Genomic DNA, 26,503 nt, shown 5'->3' on the forward strand with positions numbered 1-26,503 from the left:
CAACAAGACACACGCAGAAGTTCGGTACTTAATGCTACTGTTCGGATCACGCAATCATAGAAACGAAAGCAGCAGTACCAAGGAAGTACTTTATATTTTACTTATTATTCATTGAAGTGCTACACAATTGGGTGCCGTAAGCGCAAATTATCAATCTTTAGAACTAATTATGGTTCATAAACTTTCTTAAGAGATATGAACAAAACATGAAACAGATGAGACAGAGGCAAGTCTTTCTAAGAATCTTTTTGCAACTTTAAGAAAATGTGCCGAAGCTTTTCTGTAGAAAGCGGCATTGAATTAGCTCATGTGTGGCTACGCTATATTAACCCTTCGATGTGCTATTGAAGAGCACAGTGGTGTGTATCAATGCACCATGTATAATGTGAACTTTCCAATTCAGTGAGCGTAATGCTCAACTGTGCAGTTATATTTTGTGTTTTTGGCGGTTCTCACGTTTCGTATTGCAGCGAAGTTTAAGAATATGCAGTTCTTAGCATGTCCTAGTCCTCTGTGTTTCATTTTGTTTTCTCATGTTCTTGAGCTGTTCTAGTTATTTAATGTATGTTGTGCATTTTCCTGAACTGGTGCACTCTATGTTGCAATAATCTTGTACGAATGGGCTGCATAATGAAGGGATTGAGGCCTCGTCCTGCCGGATGCGCCTTTGCATCGGCCCACTCTCATACCATGCGTGGTGCAGGAAAGTACAAAACGAACTGCCACAAAACTGAAAAATATTACTGGCCATTGCCCAGCTTTGCTATGGGACAGAAGCCAGCACAAACACTACAGAGCAATGCAACAGTGGAAAGCGCTGCTGTGTGTATTGAGTGCTAAGACTGCCGCCCTGGTAAGACTGACGACCGCGATAGAGAACATACCAAAGGTACAGCGGCCGATTCTACGACTCAGAGCTCGTGCGTGCCATGTTATCGCCGTACTGTTACGCAGTTTGATCAAGGGGTAACATGCAGGGTGGAATAAGTGCGAATTTGCCTAAATGAAAGAAATTATCTTTAAAACAATGACAACAGAAGAAATGTAACTGGGAGAGCCCATTAAAGACAAGTTTATTTCGCTACATCGGAGTCCACGCACTGGTGAAGTTGTTCGGATCCAGAGTCTTTGTTAATAGTGTTGCCTGCTTGATGGCTCTGCTATGTTTTTGGCAATTGCATGGGCGAGATGACCCATTTCCGCCAAGACTGGAGACAGGAGGAAGTCAGGAGGCCAGTGAACAAGTACTGCATTGTAGGCGCACTTTTATTGCAGACACTGCGTCGGAATAGCGCAGGCACGAGGAAGGCCCAGCTTGTCCTAACTGTACTGCCTGCTTAAAAGTGCGGCAAGATGATGATGGCCATTTATTCACAATAAATTAGTAGTGTGCTATTAAAATCACGCATGGAGCCAATAGGCCTGTGCTGCGACCCGGAAGCAGCAATCAGTTTCACTTCTCTATATATGGCTGTAAACAGTGATCCGAGTTTTATTAGTTATAATGTTCGTTGTTGGATAGTTTGCTGCTGCTCGATGGGGCTGCAACTACTGGGAGACCTTGACGTAGTCGGTGGATACATTACAGGAACAATAAATTTAAATGATTGTCATTTGGATCAAGGCTATTATATGTGGTACATGATTTTATTACTTACTGCTTAAAGAAGCAGGCATTCACTCATTGTGGCTAATGCAGAAAATGTTTCATGTGTGTAGCATGGGGTAAAAATATTTAAAATCACTAGTAGGCTTAACTTGAGTCAAGAGAACTTGCCAGATCATAGTTCGGTGCGTGGCTCAAACGTGAAATTGTCTATTACGTCACGTGACGCCAGGTGCAGCTTCTTGGTGAAGCGCCCATGGTACAACTTTTCACAACTATGTGACTGGACACTAACACATCTAAAGAAAGAAAGACATTCCAGAAGAACACATGATACAAGATTTCCGAGCTATTCAAGAAAAATATAAAGATTACACAGAATTTCATACTGACGGCTCTAAAACACAAGAATACGTAGGTGTCGGAATAATAACAAAAAATCGGTGAAATAGCATACGGATAAATAATTTTTCTTCAGTCTTTACCGCCGAAGTTTTTGCGATACGGACGGCAGTAAAAAAGGTTACCGCCGCCAAGCAGATGAATGCTATTATCTGTACCGATTCGTTAAGCACACTCAGAGCTCTAAACCTTAACTCCGCGTCTGAACCCCTGCTTGGCGATATCCTAAACATGTTGGCCTATAATAAATACAAAAGAACCATACGATTCTGCTGGATCCCAAGCCTTGTTGGCTCCGCTGCTGCCGTCGAGGTCTATCGAACGGTTGAACATTTCAACGTGTTTTGTGTCTCTTGAAGTGCCGCGGTCTTTTCCTTTTTTAGATGGCAAGACGTGCGAAATACGCCGTTGTATAGTGCTTGCCGAGTTTCGCTGGACGATGCTGACTAGGTTCTAGTTTGCTCCGAGTGCGAGTTTGTTTTTCATGTAGGAGATTGTTCTGGAGTATCTGAAAAGGCGTTTAATAGCAAGCGCGAGACATCGCTGAAAACGTGGAAATGCTCCTTCTGTAAGCCTATCGGTGGAAAGAGCCATGTTCCCGCTGCAAATCAGGCATCTTATAACATCCTTGTTAAGTTGGCAGAAATTGACCGCAAGCTAAGTTCTCTTCTCGAGCTTCCGGGCCAAATTTCATGCATGAAAAAATCTGTTCAGGTCTTGTCTGATCATTCCGACGCTATTCAACAGCAGCTGGATACTCACGATAAAGATATAAAAGACGTTAAGAGCCGGTTGGAGAAAATTGAGAAACAGGGCGCATTTCAGCAGCTTTCACAGCTGGAATCTGATGTTGAGGATCTTGAGAGACGGAGCAGGCGATTAAATATGGAAATTTAAGGTGTGACTGAAGATGACGGAGAAGACCTGTTGAGCAAAGTAAATGGAGTCGCCCAAAGATTACAGGTTGCTTTGTTGTGCAGGCAAGATGTCGTAGCCCTACATAGGTTACCTGGAAAGCCCGGGAAGCCGCGAAGAATCATCGTACGTTTTGCACGCCAGGAATTGGCCGATGCTTGGCTTGCTAATGAACGAAACCCGAGAAACAGTGAGGATAGGGTTTTCGTAGCTGAAAATCTCACCCTCCGTAAACGAAAGCTTCTCTACTTTGCTAAAGCATGGGCGAAAAGTTCTGGCTATAGATATGTTTGGTGTCCTAATGGGAAAGTCCTCGCACGTAAAAATGGCGGTGATCCTGCGGTTGTTATAAAATGTTCTGACGACCTTTCTGCCCTAGCTCATTAAAAAGAGGTATCTTTGAGCTCCATAGAATCATTATGCACCTAGGCTATAAAACAAAGACAGAATGGTTCTCCACACTACGTGTACAAAAAAGAGGATTAAGCTGTATACATCTAAATGTGCAATCTGCAAATAATAAAACAACAGAACTGGAAACCTTCTTTTCAGAAATGGGTAGCTTGTGCGATGTAGTTACGCTTACTGAAACGTGGTACACTGACGCTAACAATATTTTTCAGTTACTTAATAAGAAAGTTTTCTATTCAAGCAGAGAATCACGGCGTGGAGGAGGTGTTTCCTTGTTGGTAAATGAGTCTATATCATGTGATCTATCTGGCAACTTTTCGTGTATGAATGAAAATATTGAGCTGCTATGTGTTGAAACCAATGATACGTTATTTGCCTTTTGTTACGGAGCACCTGACGGCAGTTTGAATGCTTTTTTCATGTTTATGGATAGGCTGGTGTCATTTGCCAGTGAAAACCGAAAATGTGTAGTTATTGGTGGCGGCATCAATATTGATATGGGTTCTGAATATGCAACGATGCGCGAGTTTGTAAACACATTTGTCCAGAACGGTTGCAATAATGCCATAGAATCAGCAACTAGGGTTACAGCCATAAGTGAAACTACGCTTGATCTCTTTTTGACAAGTTGTCATCCTTCCTGTATTAGTAGTTGTGTTTTGGCGCATTGCATTGGTGATCACATACCAATTTGTATGTACGTTTAAAGTGCAAATATTGCGATACGCAGAAACGCATCTGACATATTTTATCAGGACATTACTGAACAAACGCTGCAGGGATTTCAGGCAGAACTAAGCGAGGTAAACTGGGATAATATCCTTCAGGAAAATGATTCGGAAGTGGCTTACACTAAGTTTATCACAATGTTTGTTGATGTGTATTCAAAACACTTCGTCTGCAAGAAACGTAAGCATAAAAATTTCAGAAAGCCTTGGCTAACAAAATACCTATTTCAGAAAATAAAGAAGCGCGACCAGCTTTACGGTAAATTTGTAAAATATGGTTACCCTGCTGACCTGAAGGCTTTTAAAGAGTATAGAAAGAAACTAACCAAAGAGTTACGAAAAGCAAACGATGCATATTATTTCCAGACCTTTGCTTCTTGCTCTCAAAGCCATAAACTTTGGAATAAGCTGAATTTTGTATTGGGGCGACAAAGAAGGAGCGAGTCTATGGAACGAATTGCTTACAAAGGACAGAAGTTATCATGTCAGGAAATGATCGAACAGTTTAATAAACATTTTGTGTATCGCGATGCCTATGTTACTTCTGCACAGCTTCCTGACCTTACTTTCCTTCCAAATCCGAACACGTTCTTTTTTCAGCCTACAGATGTTCATGAAGTGCATACAGTATTTTATAGTTTTAAAAACTCCTCATGCATTGATCCTGGTGGGATACAAATAACACCCGTAAAATTTGTGCTACATGAGATGGTACACATATACAAGTGCATCTCAACCGGTGTTTTTCCTGCAAAGATGAAAACTGCGAGAGTGACAGTACTCCATAAGAAAGGCAACAAGCTAGACATAAATGATTACCGACCCATATCGGTTCTCCCTATCTTTTCCAAAGCTTTAGAGAAAATAATCTTTGTACGTTTAAACTCATTCTGTAATAAGCACAACTTAATTAGCGAATCTCACTATGGGTTTCAAAAAGACAAGTCCACAGAGTTAGCCCTACTGCATCATAAAGAATATATCCTTACCAATTTCGAAAACAAGCTCATCACTCTCGGTTTATTTGTAGATTTCAGTAAAGCGTTCGCTTATATTAGCCACAATATTCTTTGTCATAAGCTCAATGGTTATGGAGTTAGAGGACTTCCTCTTGAATTTCTTAAGTCATATCTTCAATATAGACGCCAATATGTACAGATAAATACCTTCAGATCCCAAGAAAGGGTTATACCTTCTGGAGTACCTCAAGGCAGCATTCTGGGTCCTTTGCTATTTAATCTCTATGTTAAGGATATTCTGAATATTCATTTCAATGTAAAATTTTTAATTTACGCACACGAAACCAGCACATTTGTAACATCACGTTCTTACACCAAGCTTACCACAATATCAAACGAAGTGCTCCTGAAACTTAGCACATGGTCTAATCAAAACTGTTTATGAGTCAATCCAATCAAAACTAAAGCTATAATTTTTCGTCCCAAAGGAAGCACCTCTCCTTTACTATATGGCATAGCCTATAATAATGCTCAGATTGAATTTGCAGACAGCATCAAAATCCTAGGCGTGCATTTTTCTTCATCGCTGCTATGGAATGAACATGTAAACTTTGTAACGCAAGAACTGAGTCAGATAATAGGTATACTAGGCCGAAACCGTTACCTTCTTCCTAGATCAGTTAAAGCACTATTATATAACGCCTTATTCGCCTCTCATATCAATTATTGTCACCTGGTATGGGGCACTACAACTGATATGAATTTAAACAAATTATTTTTATTACAGAAAAGGATAGTATGTGTCCTCGCAAATGCTCCGTACTATACACACACCGATCATTTATTTGACAAGTCTAAAATTATAACAGTGCACGAAATTTATAGGCGTCGACTTTTGCAGCAGTTTTATCACATGAGCAGGAAAAGTGATCTATCCCTTGTTAAATTATCATGTTTAGAAGAACGTGTCCTCTCACGTCTCGCAAGAAACACAGAACTTTGGACAGTGCACCGTTTGAGAACTAATTACAGCTCACAAATGCTAAAAAAAAAAAAAAAAAAAAAAAAAAAAACGTACTAAGGCTTTTAAATGCTTACAACAAATCTGGAATTGATATATGTGCCCTTACCGCATCAGAATTTTCTCGACTTAATCAGCAGGACTAATATTCATGTTTATACGGTCAGCTATTTCAGAAGTGCAGATTAGTTGAGTGTACAGCTTTTTGTTTATATTTATATTACATATATATGTGTATATGTATCTATTTTTTTTGTCTGTAATGCATGAAACGGTTGAAACGGTTTACGCGCAACTACCCACTTTTCCCACTTAGTGCTTCTCGTGCATTCTTGGAAAAATGTGTATTTTTGTATTGTTGAAAACACGCGGCAGCTCCGCGCTGCCCATGTCTTGTGATCATAGGGGGCCGGGTGTTTTTTGAAGCTGCACCTGCAGCTTTTCTTCCCTGTCTCCCCCAATCGGTTGGAAATAAAGATATATTCAAAAAAAGATAGACACGCGTTCATGGCAGCGCACAAAGGCATAGCGCCAACAACACTTCCATACAAAGACAGTATCTGAGCGATTAATGAGGCCCTGGCTTCAAATTGGCAACTAGAATGGGACTCTTGCATAAATAACAAGTCACGCACAATAAACCTCTCCTTGGCGAGTGGAAGTCGTGCAGTCACAAGCAACGCTTCTATGAGCTGATCCTATGTCGACTTCGAATAGGGCATACACACCTGACACACAATTTTCTACTTCAAAACGAACACCCGCCAACTTGCGAGAAGTGCCATGAACCACTCACGGTAATGTACATTATTATGACAGGTCCACATACTGAAACACAGAGACGGAAGCTTTTACAGAATTTCTATAACTTACACATACCTTTACTCCCCGCATCAATACTCGGAGATGAACCACTAGTGCCCTTCACTGACCTGCTGAGCTTTTTAGAAGAAACCGTTTTTTTTTTTTGCACAGACTCTAAACTAGCGCAGCTTTCGCTGCTTTAACATTTCATTTTTTTAATATCTTGTTGCTGGCGCAGCATGGCCTTAGCCGCTTTGGGCCATTAAACCCAAATTAACTAACTTCTTGGTGAAAGATTTCCAGGAAAGCAGGTCAAACGTCCTTACTTAATGTCCACCAGGCATACCGTCTTGCTATCTGATTTTCACCTATTACAGGCAGAAGAGGTATCGCACTCCGAAAAAAGTGAACATTTTCACTTCAATGCGATCAGCCACCTACTCACATTCACAATAAAGGCGTTGACGAAGTTCTTTTTGACGCAGCATCATCATTTTCCGCAAGAGCTTTTGGCTCTTGCATTATACCGCGCTAACGTTTTCTGTGTAAGCAAAACAAAAAGAAAAAAAAAGAAATAGCTTTAGAAATGCTGACTTGTATTGCTGCTAATAGGACATCACGTGATAATTATGTCACGTGATGTATGAGATTACATAGTTTCAGAAACAGCGTTCTACCTGAAATTACTGGTATGTTTTAAGATTATTTCATATAAATGGAGTGACAGCAGAGGCCTTTGTGAGTGGTATTGCTTACATAGGCATACGAAAGAAATCACATGACGACGATTGTAAGATTATAAATATAATTTTAATGTAATATATTGTCGTCTGATTGATTAGCCTTCGGTTTTTCTCGGCAAGTTAACAGCAGAACAAAGGGAATCTTTCGGGAATTATATTTATGGTCGATACCGCCTTCAATAGCAGCCAGTTGCCTATAAATCAACGGAATTATGTCAGGACTTTGTTACTTCGCTAACTTAAAGAAAAGTGTCCTCTAAGTATGACGAGCGAGCAGATCAAAGTGCAATGCAGCTTTAGTGCCTTCAAGAGATTATGAAGAGAAGTGAGTGAGTGAGTGAAACAACTTTATTTGGTCCACAATAGACGCGAGCAAACTGCTAAATATTTTGACATGCATAGTTTCAAATGAACAATTCGCTAGAGAATGGCTCATTGAATCCTAATAGAACAGTTTTATATATATTTTTTACAAAATAAAAACGAAACAAACAAGAAAGTGAAGTATAGCCGTATTCATAGGAGGTTTACTATGTTTAGCTTTCTCTGGTCACGGACCATATCAGTGCTTTGCCTGAAGCGTATATTTTTGACCTTACCCTGCAGCAACTGAAGCACCCGAACCTTGTGAACTTGATCGAGGTGTTCCGGCGGAAGCGGAAGCTTCACTTGGTTTTCGAATACTGCGATCACACCGTGCTAGACTTCCTGGACAAGCATCCAAAAGGGTGAGTTTGCACATTTGCTCACCGCGAAGGCAGTTGAAAGCGCGAAATTAAATTAGCTTCGTCCGGCCGTGTGTGCGGCTTATTTGTCACGCTGTCATGCCGTTGTTAGGCCATCCCATTGTCTTCAGCTTCACCTTGCCCACATAATGAAGATAACAGCAAAACAACAGCGAAGACGAGAACAGCAACAACAAAAAATTAATGATCACAACAAATACCCATGAACTTCGCTCTAAAGTATCGGACTGCATGAAACCTGTATGGGTATAAGGCTCTGTTACGGTACATTACGCAAAACTTGTAACCGTTTGCTTATTAGCAGCTATAACAATGCGGGGCAAAGTAATATCGAAATTTGCAAATTGATGTTGCTTTCTTGTGTATATTGATGACTGATAAAAAATTCTGTCATAATTTCCCGTGGTTTTCTGCCTTCATTGTGATAAAAAAGTGTGGCTCTGCAAATAGTATAAGTATTAAATAAAAATATATTTTGAGAGTCAGAGACGGTTTATTTGGTCTCTGCCCTGAAGAAAAATCAGGCAGGTAGAGTGGGCAAAGTGTGAGAACCCCCCAAAATAACACCATTCTGTGTTTGAAAATGAGGTACTTGTAGTCCATGTGGGCTCCCACGCAGGCTTCATGCGTACATTCACTGCGGCTTCTGCACTGAATTCATAGAGAGCCTCCACAACCTGCGTACCTAGCACTGCCAGTGTCCTGTGGTGCGAGTCGCGTGGCTGGCAGAACACTTTTTCTTCACGTACATGCGCACTGAATCGGTGCTTCATCCTTCCTTTTTATTAGCCTTATTCGGTACGTACTAGTGTGAGTAAGCGAGACTTCATAGCTCCTGGAAGCCTTTACCAACAAAGTGGCCATGCAGGGACGTCACATGAAAATTATGCCAGCTGAGGCTTTGCGCAACCCATGTATCTTCTTGAGAAGGAGCCCATGTATTACGGACTTGAGAAAAAAAATGGTTAACATCTAGGTTTGCTATAGTGTGCCGATTCTATTTCAGTTCTATTCCGTTTCATGCTTCGGCAGTCGTCAGATCACCGCTCTACCCTTGTTCTTGCAGGGATTGGCTGAATGCTTATGGTGTATTGTAATCAAGAGAAAGAATCCAGTGAAAGTGGACTTTAGATTGTACTAATCCAGGGGGCACAGCATGATACAGTCTGTTTGTTTGAAGCTGAGAGCTTCGGCTACAAACCGCAAACACGCGTCTTCGCTTCCCTGCACTAATTCGATACTTGCCTGTGTTTGCTAGTTAAGGCCTTCTCCAGACCAAGTGGTTTACAGCCTTGCGATGGGCTTTCTATACGTCTGTCTACAAACCGGGCTGAGCCTTACATCTTCCTTATGTCGATTGCTGCGTCTCTTGTAAGTTGGCATTCAGAACCGGTATAATGTGAGAATTCCTTCCCGTCAATCCTTTTCCTGTTTTTATCACTCACTGTTCGCGACCTAGTCATCGTAGTGATAAGGTGGGTGGAGCACCGCTCCGGCCATTGACGAAGCGCGGAAAGGAATCTCACTGGAATGAAATCGTTACGTCATACAGGTCCCACATTTCAATTTTTCTCTTTACCCCTCATAGATGACCATCGTAAAAATTCGATTACGTTTTGCGTAACCTTCGCTAAAGACTGTTTAGTTCATAGAGATTTTAATATTCACGTAAGGCCTATTAATTTGCTTTCAGCACCGTGGCCGACGCTAGCGAAGCCTGAGGGAATGCATGAAGAAGCCAAGTCAGAGAGTTAAAAACATCGTGGAAGAGAATTATAGGATGCTTTTAGGGCAAACTGACTGCGTGCTTGGCATCAAGTAGCTCATGCATGCAAAGGGGATGAAGGGAGATCGGTAGCTGAGCGTGGTATTAGGTGCACCTGCGTCGCGTAAGTGTACTCCACACGTGGGACGATACCTGCTGCAACAGTTGCTATGGCGTGTCGCTGCTGAGGTTGAGGTCGCGGGTTCGATCCTTGCCACAGCCGCTGCATTTCGATGGGGCCAGAGTGCAAAAATGTCGGTGTGCTTAGATTTAGGCGCACGTTATGGAATCCCAGATGGACAAAATTATTCCGTACTCTCCGACTATGGTGTGCTTCGGGATCATAAAGTGGATTTGGAAGGTAAAACAGCAGAACTTGATTTTATTTAGACATGTCGGACGCCATTGCACGTCGGCCATGCTTATGCTAAGAGATTTTCCACACAAAGTGCGCTTGGGTCATTCAAGTTCCTTGACTTCGAGTGCTTGTTTTAATTCAGTTATCGCACATATTAGTAATTGGATTTTTTTTTTCGGACACAACAAATCACCACATTACCGAACGACGCAGAAAACAAGGCATGGAACGAGCGCTGTCTTACAAATTCTTTTTTTCGTGTTCTCATTTCTGCCCTCCATATGTGCGCTACTTTTTGTGTTCAACTCTATGAATGAAATCCATCTAGCCCGGTTTGGAGTCCTAATAAGGGTTTCTTGCACTTTTCTGAAGGAATATAGCGAATGTATTTGCGCATATTGAAGAATTCCTTTTTTAAGATTCAGTGACGTGCGTCTGAGTAAATACTTTCCGCAGCGTTCCAGACGTGCTCACGAAGAGGATGGTGTTCCAGACACTACAAGCTATCAACTTCTGCCACTCGCATAACGTACGTGCCTCCGTGTACCTTCTTGGGAACCGCTGACGGACACTGAATTAATCGTTCTCATCAAACACGGGCGTCGGATCGCATAATACTTGCGAGAATATAGATGTCCAAATCGCGCTCAATGCAACTGCAACACTAGAGCTCAAGGGGCAGCGAAACAGCACCGCAGCGCCGATATACGAAAAATTGTTGAACTAAACATCGTTCCAATTACTAGTGGCAGCCAAGTTTATATGAATAATGGCAGATGTATATACCAGCCATTACTCTTAGTGAAAAAAAAAAGGACAGAGCATACGTGCTGGTTATACTGATGTTGAGAGTGGTAGCAACGTTAATCTTCAACCGGATGGCAGTTTATTATAGAATGAAAATCTACCTTTTCTGAAAGATTTGTCGGGCATGCGATAACAATTATGCAAATATGCAAGAACTGTGTAATGACGCATCAGAATAATGGGACGAAATGTGTTTGGTAAAATAATTTGTAGGCGCACTACAAGTGGCACAAATACCTTGAGTTCTGCCGTATCTTCGAGGAAGTATTTTGGCTTCTTTGCATGGTGGGAAATATTTTTGGGTAAGAGAGCTTTGAACAAAAAGCGATTCACTGCAGGAGCGACATATGCAATAAATTATAACACGTGCCCATTTCGCAGTAACCACACATTATTTGTTGGAAGTAAGGCATATGGGTCGTTCAATGTTACTGCTTATTATGTGCTGCCGCATTGTACAATTCACTCGTTTCAATATTATTTTGAAGAATATAAACACTCCTTGCAGAAAACCAGAACTGCATGTGCGTTTTGTGCGAGATTTCTTGTTATATAATAGCTTTGTGGCGCTATATTTACAAAACGCAGAAAATAATATGGAAACTCCTTTGTTAATTGAGAATTCGCTTTCCTGTATCGTTCCACCTTCGCTACATTTCCTACAATGGCTTGCGATGCCAATTTAGTTTCGCCGAAATCCCACTAATAGTTGGTAGCGCGAGACCACTCATCGCTATTGATTCGTCAACGAGACAATGATACGTAAAACTGCGGTACAAGTGTGAAGCTGTGGTACCATTAAGTCCATCGAATACATCGCGATACATGATTGTTTCCGATGGGAGCTCTGACACTTTTCCGGTCCTGTGGCCACGCTTTCTCCGCAGTGCATTCACAGGGACGTCAAGCCGGAGAACATCTTGCTCACCAAGGAGGGCGTTGTCAAGCTTTGTGACTTCGGCTTTGCTAGGACACTGAGTAAGTACCTAAATGCAAGTCGCGCACGCCTTCTGCCCACAACTGCCTACAGTGGGGCCATATGACTTACGGGTACGCTGTCTTACTCATCATGGTGGCCTGAAGCAGCCTTCAGATGGTCTCTTCGGGAGTAACGCAGCTGTCACATCGTCTTGCAAAAGGGCACCAGCCATTGTTTACGAGCGAATGAACCACAGAAAGAAAAATAGGCTAATCTCACGAATATGTGAGAATCGCTTATAAGTGAAGCTTCAATGATTTTGTTACCTTAAAACAGGTTTACGGAAATCTTCACTTCTTCGTGGCTGAGCGCTGTCCACGCAATGTAGGCCCTGGCACAGGCCATTTGTATTCATTTAACTTCTTTCTTCACACTCGGATGATTCTGTTGCCGGCTTCTTTGCTTCGGTGTAGCCGACATTTTCATACACGTTGTGGGGGATTGACCAAGAATGTTCACATACCCTGTGACCGAAGGTGTCAATCCCGGTAGTCACCCTGTGGCAAAAGGCGAATGGCCCATGTTGTATGATTGGCAACACAGCAGAAGCCAGTAGCCAGCATCCAGTACCTATTTATTACGCCTGCATTTATTACGGTAGCATCTATTACGCTTGCAACTACACTTGGATTGGGCGAGCTAGCTTATTTAAAATACTGAGTTTCCTTAAAGAGGATATTACAGTAGGTCTTTTCACCTACTGTAATATCCTCTTTAAGGAAACTTCCGACTTACCAGCTGGGATATGTGGGCCGGCGGTGTCTACCATGGCAGAAACGTGGCGATGGTGATGCTATAATTGTTGAAGAGTTTATCCGTAAAGGAACGAGAAGAAAGGGGGTTAACCAAACTGCCCGATTTGTATTACACATATCATTAGAAACCCACAAACACTGACGCCAAGGACAACCTAGGGGAAATTACTTGTGCTTGATAAATGAAATAAAAAAACGATAAATTAATGGAAATGAAAGTGGATGAAAAAACAACTTGCCGCAGGTGGGGAACGATCCCACAACCTTTGCACAACCTTCGTAAAGGAAGTAACTTTCGTTCCCCGTCATAGCCGCAGCTTCGAAGTAGTACAAAAGAGAGAAAATGCGTGGATGCGCTTTTCACAGGTCACGTATAAACATCAGATTCATCTTGAACTACACCGCAAAGGAACGGCATCACAGAAAGGAAGACGAACACAGGCGCATTGCGCATGTGTTCGTCTTCCTTTCTATTGTGCCGTCCCTATGCGCTGTATTTCAAGATGATTCTCATCACAAAATAGCAACTAACCCAGCGTTCAACTCTTTTCAAGCACGCATAAACAGATCAGCACACTGTGTCGAACATATAGATAGATTCAGTTACTTCCTTTACGGATAAACTTTGTAATGTTCTTTTCTGTAATATTACGGAGAAAATCAATACATTTACTGTTCTGTTGAACTTGCAGAAACAGAAGGTAATAAAAAAAAGAAGGCAACCGCAAATGTGGTAAAAATTGCTATACTCAGTTCTTTTACCACAAAAGTTTTTAAGAGAGTATGCAAGCAAGGTCCTCTAAAGGCTTTCGGTAAAACGTATACACCTGTGCATACAAAATACTCGTCACGCACTATCAGCGTAACCTCAATCGCGAGCGGTGCCAAGATTAGTTAATTCAGGCTGAAAAACATGCAGTTGTGACTCCTTGATGATTGGAAAACGGCTACAGAGAAATTACGCGCCACACATACACGTTGTTACGCTTCTGATTACCCTTAATTTTGATTAGTCATCTTCTGTTCGTGTTACGACTTATTATTAGGGTGCATACTGTAAAAATCCTCCGCAGATGTAACAACGCATGCATCAAAACGAGCGAGGGCGTTAACGAAGTTCACACACCGGTCAGAATTCGTAAGGGACAAGTTTCTCACTGCCCGAACTCTACCCATGAGTTCGCAAACGTTTCAATATATTTGGCGCAATTATCTTGGTACGCCCGAGCATTTTGAAATGCTTCACTAAAACGAGCTTACTCGGTTTCTCCTATTAGCGGCGAGAAGGTGAAATGGCGCCCGCTCACGAGTGACGTCAAGGCGACAACGTTGCTTGGTCAAGTTTGCGCCATAAAGTTTCCTACAATAATTACTAGAGGGAGCTTTGGCGCTGCGATTGTTCAACCACCATGGGAATGATGGGTAGTACACGCATTTGCCTGATTTTAGTGCTTGAGGCTGCAGACGTTGTTGTGACTTTATTTATTACTCTGCATATCGGTCTAAATTGGCCCAAATTAAATAATTTGTATTTTCTTTAATGCAGAGGGTAAGAAGATTCTGCAAGCGCGCATAATCACTGCTAATTAAAGCGGTCCCGCTTGTTCACGCGTCAATCCGTAGCGTCATGGCTTCAATATGGGGCGTCTGTGCTTGAGGTCCTGTGTACGAATCCTGCCGTGGGACAATCTTAACAATGTTTATTTAATGATTTATAACGCGGTACTTTCTTAAAAATCATCGCTTTGTAAAGCCACGAAGCCATTTAAAGCCAGAGGCAGGAAGTTTAGGCAAATGCGGATGCTGACCATCATTGAACTGCCCTGCTTGCAGCTCCCGTAGACACTAGCGCTACTGTTCCCTCAAGTATAATTGTATGATACTCTGTGAATCGCTCGGCTGTGGCGGCGCGCTCGTTCGCTTCATGCGTGCTCGGAGTAATTATTGAATGGCCGCCGTACTTCTTGAAGGATGTTTCGACTTTTTTCGGCGGTTATGCTTAGGCTGCAGTTTGATTTTTCGAAACAGCGTGGAGTGGAAGGGGTCTCCTGCTCTTGCAATTCAGCGGTGTGCCATATTTCTCCCTAAATTTTATGTAAGAGGAATGTCTGCGAATTCCGCGTGTCACATTACATATGAGTTTTTGCTAAAAATTTGAAGATTTGCTCATTATATTAGTCATGACAGGCACTCCATTTCACACAGAACAGCAATCTTGGTATTTGCTGTTAACATTAGAAATCCGTATGTAAGATGGATACTGCCTGCGAAGCTTTCATTGTACCATTTTCTTTGGTTCTGATGAGTTGTCCTAATGGAATATGGCAGTATGATAATACACAAAAGAAGAGCTAGCCGTATACTTTGCATGAATGAATTTGCTACAACTCTCATTTTCTCTTGGACAGGCATTCTGAATAAGCATGTTCATGGGTATTAAGACGGCTGCGGCGTCATATTTAGTATACTTCACGCATACCTGAACAACAATTCATGTGAAAGAAAAGTTTCGCATTTACAACGAGATGCAAGTCCTTCAAAGCGATGGAATGTTTCATAGTGGCCTGCAGCAGCCCTCGCCTCACGATATGACACACCACTCCGGCAACACAATCAACTGACTGTCGTCATGGCGAGGCACGTATAACTCGCGAAACCCACGGTTTCAGTGTAATTTCGAATTCAAACCATGGAGCACACCTTTACAGCATCAAATGGTGTGCCTAGAAATGGTATGCCTAGTGTGTGGACAGGGCATCCATGTTCGAATAGCACGGACGCTGCTCGACAAGTGGCTACTGTAGCCATTACTATGCGGCGACGCAAAATGCGTAGAATACCTGCATGCATACACACGCTCAAAGTTTACAGGATGTAGTCTATATAGGGTGTAGGGCAACGAAACAAAGCGTGCACAGTGTCTGTATACTTGGGCTTCAGAAGCTCTACAGCAAGGTTATAGGATGTGCGCGGTAAACCTACACATTCGGATATACAGGGAGGTCAAGTCGGCAAGAAAGTGACCGGAGTGCTAGAAAAATCACAGGAAGTATACAAAAAGGTCAGGTCCATTTTTGTATGCGTCCTTGACGATGTGCAGTGCTGATTTATACAGGAAAAATTCAAGTTAGTTCCACCATGCCACTAGCTATACGAGCGACATCTAAAGACGGACTCAGCTCAGCCATCTTACACGGCTGAGCATCTGTGACAGAAATAAGGAATACAGGTCAGTAACCGCACTGTTGACATAGTAACCTTAAATACAAATTTTGAACGACACGAGAAAGGCGGCGCGCCCGTGCCTGAGAACGCGGGGCGTTGTTCCCTCGCTTTCCGCACTCACAGTGGCACATGCGCAGTTACGCAAGTTGGCGTGAGGTTCATTGAAAAGCGACGCATACTCTGTGCATTTGCGGCGCAGACTGCGCAGAATACGTCGGGTTGCTGTCCTTGAGGAGCCCTTGTGACTTGGCGTCGATTCCGCTCAGCATTGGATAAATTCAAGGCATCGTTTTCTCCATTGTAGAGCGGCGCAATCCCAGTGGCACATACCTAGTTAGCGTTGGTGTCATTCGATACCCGAGTTTGGCATCAAGTAGGTTCACTGAAGACCAGAGCATACCGAGTGGCACATACCGAGTGTTGCAAGTCGGCGTCAAATAGTTTCTTCGAGTAGTGATTCCTACTCAGTCCCGCATGTTCAGTGACCCATGTCGGTGTGAAATATCTTAGTCGAAGAGGAGCATGTATTGGCAAATACTCAGTGACCCAAGTTGATCCGATGGCTTGTTTCGACCACTGTTACATCAATACAACAGTCCGATGCTTTAACAATTTGACTACGGACTATCCAGCGACCCAGATAGGCGGGAAAAACGGTTAGATACGAACATGCACAAGTAGGTACAGACACAGATACACAAGTACAAATATAGATACTTGGCCTGCGGAAAGTGCGTAAAGTACCCTAAGACTGCCATTACATTAAACACGTGCAGATTCCAGGCAATGAGGGGAATCCGTGTTATGCGAAACGTTTTGCAAGTAACTGGCTATAGAGCACTGTTTGGGATTCTTCAAACGCGGACGGTGATGTGCAGCAGGACAGAGCGTACCTCCGTGTGTGCTTATGCGGCCTGGAGGAGGGTTGTGAAGGTCCGGTGCGAGCGTCGGGAGGAATGAGAAGGCGGCGCGTTGCTCTGCGGCGTTAGAAGTCAATGCTCACGGGAAATGTGTTTTCATATTGCTGTTTGAACAGTAACAACGACAGGCCAGCGGGATTCCGGGATAACCTTGGAGTAGTCACCTGGCTCTAGCGCAGGTAGCACGCGAAAATTAGAGGCGAGAGTCAGATGACGAACCTGGAATCACGACGATACGATGACCGCGACGGCATTAGGATCGCGAGCATATGCCGAGCGGCCCAAGTTAGCAGACAAGTCGGTCCACTGGGTCGGCCTATTTTGATGTCATGGTAATAGTGTCACGTGGTGGATGCAGGTTAGAATGGATATCATTATTGTAATGTCGCCATGCATATGTGCCCAGCCATTCATGGATATCATGTCATGGCTTGACATTCATGACATGCCACAATATGCTTGTCTTAACATTCATGCCAATTATGTCACGACATGCATGTCATGGCATATCTGTCATTTATGTCATGTACCCATGCCATGGCTTGCGTATTTGATATATACGTAATTAACAAAATGCATGTCATGTCATTCAAGCCATTAATGTGTTGTCTACGCGTATATTTAGTTTCTGACATTCATATCATGACATGAATATCATGCCACGTTATCGAATTGTCGTCGGCATTGAAATAGAGAAGTCGATTTGTCGAAAGGTTGGCTCGTGTTTCCATCTTGTTCATGTTTTGCTCATCGTCTTCAATTTCCATCTCCCTCATTACCCGTACTTTTTCTGAATGCCACGCCATGTCATTAATGTCAGGTCATGCATGCATGTTATTCACGTCATATCAGTCAATCGTATTATGGCATGCATGTATGCTATAACCTGGTGTGTTGTACAGCGTATCCCAACGATCATGCACCAAGATTCAAAAATAGTAGCTGGACGGAGCCAAGGTAACGTTTGGAGTCACTTTGAGATACTCAGACAGTTCTTTTTTTTCATTCCGCCTAAATACGTGGGTAGACTTCACTATTGAATCTACTTCTCACATATTAGATTTACATAAAACGCGTAAATGAGAAAATTGTAGAGCAACATGAAAAACTCCTGATACAGCTGTCTGTTGCTCGATACGTGGTACATAAAAGTGTTTTTCCGAGCATGAAAGTAGACCACGAATAGATGCAAAGTGCCTCGAGCGGCCTGTTGTACGGCAATTTTATGTGTGTTCGGGGGCTTCTTTCGTCCGCGAAAAAACACTTTTACGTTTCACGTATCGAGCAAGAGGAAGCGGTATCGGAAGCTTCTCGTGTTGCTCTACAGTTTTCTCACTGATGTACTTTTTATCTAATTACAATATTTGAGAAGTTGACTAATTAGTTAAGAATAATTAAGTAATTAGTTGGAATGAAAAAATAATCTCAGTATCTCCAAGCGACGGCAAACAGCATTATCTTGATTCTGTCCAGCTACATGACATTTGGATATTCTTAAATCATGGTGCACAATAGTTGGGACACACTGTATACCCAGTCAAAACATTCTGACATATACCCAGTTAAAGAAACGGCCACGACAACATCATGGCATTCACATGATATAAATCATGTTATGGCATGCATGCATGTGTTGGGAACTCGGTTTAGCAGAGGCAAGGAATGCACGTTTTGACAGCTTGAGAATGGAGAGTCGACTGCCTTTATTCTAAAGTAAAAGCAGGTTTGCCGAGTGGTTGTGGAAGCGCCCCTGTCGGCCAGCCAAGTCGGGCAGCCAACTCACTTCCAAGAAAGAGCAGGAGGAAATGCTACACATGCTTGCAATAATATGTTATTTTATATACCCACACCCACTATTCTTATATATACACGGGTAAAGAAACCACCGCAGAAGCATCATGTCATTCATGTCATGCTATACATGTCATAACACTCATGTGATGTCATTTATGCCATACCATTTATGTCATGCATGAATGCCATGCTATGAGCATTCATATATATGGTGTGACCCAAGTTGCATGTGCCCACGTTACTTCTGCCACGTAGCTGGACAGGACCAAGGTAATGTTTGGCGTCGCTTGGAGCAAGTCACACTATTTTGGTGTACTCTGTCCAATTGCATATTTGGTGATTAAATATCAACTAACTTCGCAAATGTTATAATCAGAGCAACATTGTTCATCAGAAAACTGGAGGGCCGTGAAAAATTCTCAGTCCATGTTTCTGTTGCTCAATGAGTGCAATAAGGCCTGCACTGCACCGTCTTGACCAGGAAAAAGTTCTACTACCCGCGCGAGAGACCAAATATATCTTGAAATGTTGTGCTGTTCGACGAGAACTACGTCATCCACTTTTAGGCCACTGCTGGCACCCGATGGGTAGCGATGTAGTGAACTCGATGAACTCGAGGAGGTACTCTTTACTCCATCGCATCCATAGGTGGTCAAGCAGTTTATGACGCTACCGCAATTTCTTGGCCAGATCGTCCGTTCTTGTTTCCGCGCACCGAGTTTTTATGATCCGAGTTTTGTGCTCCTGGTGCAGCGGTTAGTGAATGCCCGACGAGAAAAGGGGCTGGGCAGATTGCTGAAGGTTCCGTCGCGTCAGTTTACGGGAAGATCAGGGGTCGTGAATTTATCACTGCTTCCACTCCAAGCAGTGCTGTCTCAGTCTCTTCGATATGCGACTAGCTCTTTCCAAGCACTTTGCGTAGAGAAGACTTGATTGAGTGGATCAACCTCTCCCACCAACCTACCCACTAAGGCGTTCGTGGTACATAAAACGTTAACCGGAGGCCATGTTTGACTAGGAAGGACACAAAAGGAAAGCTGTTAATGACATTCTATATGTCTCTTAGGTTCCGTGATGCCTTTTTGAAGCGAATATGTCATTTGAGTATAGTGTCAGCGGCGCTCCTCTGCGAGCTGTAGATGTTCGGAATGCTAGTCAGCTGAGAGCCCGCTCGTAAATTAGAGGTGTACTACTCGGGTGATGGCGCATGTGAATAGCAGAATGCATCCTTTGCAGGCGATAACAGACAGTACTGCTTGTTTTACATGGAGTGGTCCTGCAAATTCTACTCCAACTACAGTAAATGGTCGCAAAGAAACAAGCCGATCCAATGTCAGGGGAGCATACTGCACGTTTACTGGATTCGTGGAATGTCTATTATACAGAAAGCAGGCATTAATAAATCGTTTGGTGTCCCGTCGACATAGATAATCCAGAAACGCGGGAGAACTTGTGCCATGGTGCTCGCCATACCTCCATGCAATGCTCTGCAGTGCGCCTCGGTTATTACCAACGTCATGAAGTGCTGGTGTCCCGGTAAAATAATGGGATGCTTATCCTCGTACGTCGTGTCCATTCGTTCATGTTGACCTCTGAGTCTTAGCTGTTTACACTGATCGATGAAAGGGTGCGGATATGTTAAGACTGAATGTTTATGAGCAGCATTTCAAAGTCAAAGTCAAAGTATTTTATTTAGGCATCAGAAAACAGTTGCCTAGGAGGCAGACGTAAAGGCAATTAATACCTGACAGTGTCAACCCCCTTCCCCCCACTCCCCAAACATCTCACCCAACATCACTGTAATAATTGCTACATTGCCTGTCAACAAAACTTCGCAATTATAGATCAGTGGAAAGCACTGGAAACAATGCATCAAAATTAAAACATTTAAAACAAGAGTATTCTGTATCGCGAGAAATGCGCGACTGAGAAACGAATGACATTTCTGACATGAAGTACATCAGAAATCGACCAAAGATTTCCATGGAAAAGCCGTTGCATGTCCACAGGAAAAGCTTCTCTTTGGACACGACAAATCTAAACCTTTCGGCGTTGATGAGCTCTTCTGGTGATATTGTCTTCGCAGTCGCTGCTAGGATTTTTCGACTTCGGGTCCCAGATCAGAAGGGCCAGGCTGTGACACGCAGAAGTTTTTGCAGCTCGCTTAACTTTGCGAAATCAATTAGCGTGTCTACGTGACGTTCTGCCTGAAAAGAACGCTTGGTGGGCCATACACTCGCTCGCAGTCCGGGGCAGATTTAGGAATTGCGTCTGGTTCGTCAGGCCATGCAGACCTTGGCTGTTCTAACAATCTGGGATCATTCCAGCAGTTGCTGCTCTCCCTCAAGGTTCTTGAACATATCCCACGAGTCAATACGTCGGATGGATAGGATGGCCTGGACAGTAACGCTACGTCTCCAGGCCAGTGGCGTCTGTTATCCGTCACTCCATATTTGACAAACTGGCCTAACTCATTGTGTTGCCCACGGATCTAGCTCAATACGATCATGGAGTAAGACCACTTGACATAGGGAAGAAACCTGGAATCCCACGAAGACAGGATATGTTTCACTAGCCTTGCTCGTATGACTGCTGTCAAGAGCTCTAGTCTCGTCAGCGGTAGAGTTTTTAACGGTGCTGTTTGTGATTTTGGAGCTACGAGCGACGTGACTGTGTTGCCTCCGATGTATACTGCCCTCAAGTACGCGCAAGCTCCGTAGGTTTTCGAGTTGGCGTGAGCGAAGATATGAAGCTCAGCAATCTCTACATCTGCGTCCAGGCCACCTCTTACACATCGTTGAATTGTTACAAAAGAGAGTCTACAGGCTATTCTTCATCTGATGGGCTCTTTAAGACCCATAAGCGCCGAGATAGCAGCTTTGCTGGGATCGCAGTAAACGGGAAGACTATGCCATGGAAATCAAACATTCTAGGAACAGTTTTCAATACAGTGCGTTTTGTGTCAACTTAGGCTTGATTCATATATTGGAATAGGGAATTTGCAGAGAATTCGAAGAGGGTATTTGCTGTGTCCCAGTGCGTACCTAAAACGGACGTTTTTTGTGCACTTTCTACTTGGTCTTTGTTGCGATCAAACGCCTCTTGTAGTCGTTTATCATTCGTTTTCCACTTACGGAGGTTCATGCCTGCGTCTCTCTGATAGTCTTTGACCTCTTGCAGATGTTCAAACGTTCTTAGAAAGCGTTTGCACCCACGAGCGGATCATCGACATAAAAATATTACTTCAGGATGGTGGCTTCATCACGTATGGTGTCTAAGTTATCATGGATAGTCGCCTTAGCAGAAACAGACTATATGTTTACCCAAATGGCACCAGAGTCATACGCCATTCTGCGGTGTCATTGCTCTGGCTACCGGGGACTGTATCGGACCAAAGAAAGAGGAATGCATCTCGGTCAGACTCCTGTATCTAGGTTTGCAGAAACGCCTTTTCAGCGTCCGAGTTAAAGGCTATGGGGTACCAGAGAACGCCTATAAAGACCTGCACCAGTTCTGGATTCAGAATTTTCCCTTTGTCCAGGCAGTCATCAAGGGATGTGAGACCTTGTGCATTCGACGAGGCATCAAACACTACTCTGAGCATCGTAGCCAGTGATTACTCTCTGATCACTTGTCTACGACGCATGCAGTAGACAGCTCGTCCATTAGGAATGCTTTCGGGTACTGACTTCGCGTGTCCGCACAAACCATATTGTCTTATGACCATGTTGTGTCGCTGTAGCTGTCCGTCATGTAGAGAGCCTTTTAAACAGCTTGCGTAGGCAAGTGAAAGCTGTATCACGGCTATCTCCGAGTAAATGCTTGTGCTCTTGTTTCCACGGTATCGCAACAGCATGCCTGCCATTAGATTTGCCGATCGTCTCGTGAAATCGCGCCAGAGACTTGTACGTCATTGAGTCACTTTGATCAGTAGTACCCATTGCTTCGAGTTACCAAAACGACTGCAAAATCTGCGAGGTTAGTACGTCTTCAGAAAAACTCTCCACTTGTAGCGCGAAGACCATTAAGTTCGTATCGCGTTCGATGAATGCTTCGTATCGACTTGATCCTTAAAGCGTCCACCCGAAGGTGGAATTTATTGCGTCTAATCCTTGGATATCAGTGTGGCATTCGGGTTCTCCAGTCAATACATTCCAGATATGATCTGATCGAATGAGTAAACAAAGTTAAGGTTCGGCGTCTGCTCGAAGAAAACACCGTTCTTCTGTAAGAAACTTGCCTTTGAGTCGCAGCTGTCTCGTATCACATAGTTGTTGTCGATAGATGGTGCAGGAACGCCGTGACGAATAAATAGTACCATCATTGCTTGCACAGTGCAGATTTGAGCGGTGTGCTGGCTACGAAGCGAAGTTTCCACAATTTTACGCTTTTGAGCACTTGGCGGAGTTCCACTTCCAAATGTGTTAAAAGCGATTCTTGGATCCCCAACGATATTCAGTCGCAAGCTCATTGCGAGATCGTCTTTGATAAATGATCGTTGGCTACCACCATCCAAGATACTTCTGACGCATCTAGAGTTAGCTTCGTGACCGGCCCAAGCATGGGAAGTTTGAAGGTATACTCAGATGTCCGTCCTAGAAATAATGCACGATGACTCCTTACTTCGGAGTACTGCGTTTCACGACACAAATGCTATGGTGCTGTCAGCGGATCTTGCCGTAGTCTCTTGCTTCTTGTAGCTCGGTTCAAACTCGCTAGACGCATGTCTCCCCTGGCAAAACGAACAAGTGAGTTTTGCATGACAAGACCGTTACTGGCGACCTCGTGACGTAATTCTGAATCAACGATTGTCATTAACTAGTTGTTGATTTTTCTCAGCCAGAGATAGTTTACCATCAAAGGAGCGTGTGCCATGCTTATTCGATTGCCAGAAGAAACACTCGCGCCTTGCCAAAGACTCATTATGCAGAACACAAGCGGTGGTGCGGTCTCGTGATATTTTGATGTGCGCATTTTGAACGCATGCTGTTGGTCTGAAACATTGCTCCCGACTTTCTAATTCTACCCTGATGAAGTTGAGCCGATATTTCAACTTGGCTTCTGAAGATGCAGCCTTCGGCGTTTGTCCCGAAACATTTCTCGGAGGGTTAGCAACGCCAGGCTCAATTGGTGCCTCTCTCCGCTTTTCGCGCACGAAAGGAAGCATAGTGTCACATGGCAAAGCGTTTCGCATGTCTACCAGCATAGCCGAAAAACTAATGGCTGGTACGTTCAATGCAGTCAGGCAACAGATATGCAGTTGCGCCTCATCGTGGAAATTTCGTAGACGTGTTACAATGTTTCCCGGCACGACGTGCGGAATGTTTCTTAAGGATGCCAACTGATATTGTTAGATATTTTCTCGGTAACCGAACATTTCCTTAAGAAGCTCGACGGCGCCTGCATAACAACATTATGTGGTCGGTAATCTAGCAATCGACGCTGCCACCTCTCCCCCGAGGTAATTTCGCAAGTACTAGGACTTGGTCGTGTGCGATAGTGTCTTGTTGAGAAGAACAGCTTCCTCAACCTGCTCCCACAATCCTGAACATTGGTAAATGTCTTCTCTAAAAGCGCGAATTTTGGGCTTAGGCCTTCGTATTCTCGATGCAACGTTGCGGTGTTAGATGCTGCATGTTAGGTTGAGCAGAAACCACAGGTTGCGGCTTCCTTTCAGGTCGTTCCAAGGCGGCGATCTGACAGCGCGATTCGGCCAGCATGCCTATGGGCTAATCGCCAAAATCTGCTGCAGCGCTATATTCAGCTTCAAGCTCGTTGAAGGGAATGAAGACTTGAGAGTTCGAGATTGCTGGAACTCAGGTGGTCGAGAATACTTGTGAGCTTGGCAATGTCGGCGTTCTAGTCGGTGAGCAACGCTCGGGCTTCCTGCAGCAGCTTGGTGTTCTGGGCACGTCGAGTTGCTCGCTTGGTCGGGAGGTGGTCCATCTGTGAAAGTCTTGATTTGTGACTAGGCAGGCGTCGGGCTTCTATGGTGATTCTCAACGAAGAATTCGTTCGTCTATCGATCTTCGCCACCAACAACGCGAAGTGGTCGCGTAGAAGTTCCAGGGAGTCGTCTGAGGAAACGAAGCGTTCCACACAGGGTGTTTGGCACCATACATATAAGAAAACTATAAACCGACTCTAGAAGTTAGGCACCGAGCCATTTTTCTTTGCGTTCCCCACATTCTCTTCTTTTCTCGCAGTCTCTTTTTCTACACTGGGGTTTAACGAGACAAAACCACGGTATGTTTATGAGATGCGCCGTAGCAGCGTAGCAGCATTTTGACTACCTGTTGTTCGTTAACGTGCACCGAATTCACAGTACACGAGTGTTTTTGCATTTCGCCCCCGTCGAAATGCACCCGTAGCGGTCGAGATTTGATCCTACCTTCTAGGGCTTAGTAGCCACACACTAAAGCAACTACGGCAACGTGGCGGGTCGCATTGACAAACTAAAAGCTTACAGCATGATGGTGTAGAGAGTGGTTGACAATAAAAAACGTTATAACGCGTGGTGGTACTGTTAGAGAGTAACCGCTTGTCAGTGAAGCTTAAAGTATGTAGTGCAATATAAGTGCAATTAGGAGCGAAATGTAAGATTTGCAATCGACTGCACAGCTGCTTAGCTGAGATGTCATTTTAAAATTAGTTCGTAGAATATTTAAGTCTACAGTATTAGCTACCGAAACCACGATCGGATTACGAGGCACGCCGTATTACCGGGCTCTGGAATAATTTTGACCTCCTGGGTTTCTTTAAGATTCACTCAATGCACGGAACATGGGCGTTTTAAGTGCGTTAGCATATGTATGCTTACAAAACGAGAAAAACCGTCCGTCCTTCCGTCTGTCCGTCCCATGAGACGATTGCTTTCAAGATAGCTCCCGCAGAAACGAGCGAATTCACATTCGTGCTGCTTCTAGCTTCAACGCCAACGAAGCGGCGAGAACACAGTGCTTACGGATCTCAGAGAATACGCCTCACTCTGCCCCTTTCGCAGATCACTTTTCAAGTTACGGGCCCGCGTGTCCCTCTGCAGCGCTAAGTAAGCGACGAGAACACAGTGCGCGAAGCTATCAGCTGTCGGCAGTCTATGTCGGTATTGAATTTGAATTGAATTCTGGGGTTTTCATGCCAAAACCATGAGTTAATTATGAGGCACGCCGTAGTGGGGGATCCCGAAATGAATGTGACCATGAGGGAATCTTTAACGTTACCCCAATGCACGGGACACGGGCATTTTTGCATTTCGCCCTCATCGAAATGCGACCACCGCGTCCGGGATTTTATCTTGCGCACTATTGCTTAGCGACGCAATGCCAGAACCTCTACGCCAGCACTTCGGCTCAGTAAACAACTATTGCACTCCACTGGAACCACTGTAAACACTGTGGCAAATAGAATGTGCGTAAATTTTTGATCGCGATGATTGTAGCCTAAGAACTTGTGTAGGCAATCTGCGCTATATAAAACTCGGCTCCATTTGTCTGTGGGATGACTTGACGTGTGCGGAAAGGTCCACCACACGAGTCTTGCAAGTTCAGCACCATCGCCTAATATCT

The 26,503-nt window shown here is 43.8% G+C and overlaps 1 protein-coding gene across 2 annotated transcripts in view; it reads left to right on the forward strand.

Annotated features, from left to right (window-relative positions):
* LOC126534399 (cyclin-dependent kinase-like 4) overlaps positions 1-26,503 on the forward strand; it is a 114,152-nt gene that overhangs the window by 64,190 nt on the left and 23,459 nt on the right. For both annotated transcript variants that reach the window (XM_055072876.2, XM_050181685.3), the window contains exons 3-5: positions 8,196-8,317; positions 10,915-10,987; positions 12,153-12,243. In XM_055072876.2, coding sequence (XP_054928851.2) covers positions 8,196-8,317; positions 10,915-10,987; positions 12,153-12,243 — 286 coding nt within the window. The remainder of the gene's footprint in view (positions 1-8,195; positions 8,318-10,914; positions 10,988-12,152; positions 12,244-26,503) is intronic.

This window comes from Dermacentor andersoni, chromosome 7 (genome assembly GCF_023375885.2).
Source record: "Dermacentor andersoni chromosome 7, qqDerAnde1_hic_scaffold, whole genome shotgun sequence".
NCBI classification, from domain to species: Eukaryota; Metazoa; Arthropoda; class Arachnida; order Ixodida; family Ixodidae; genus Dermacentor; species Dermacentor andersoni.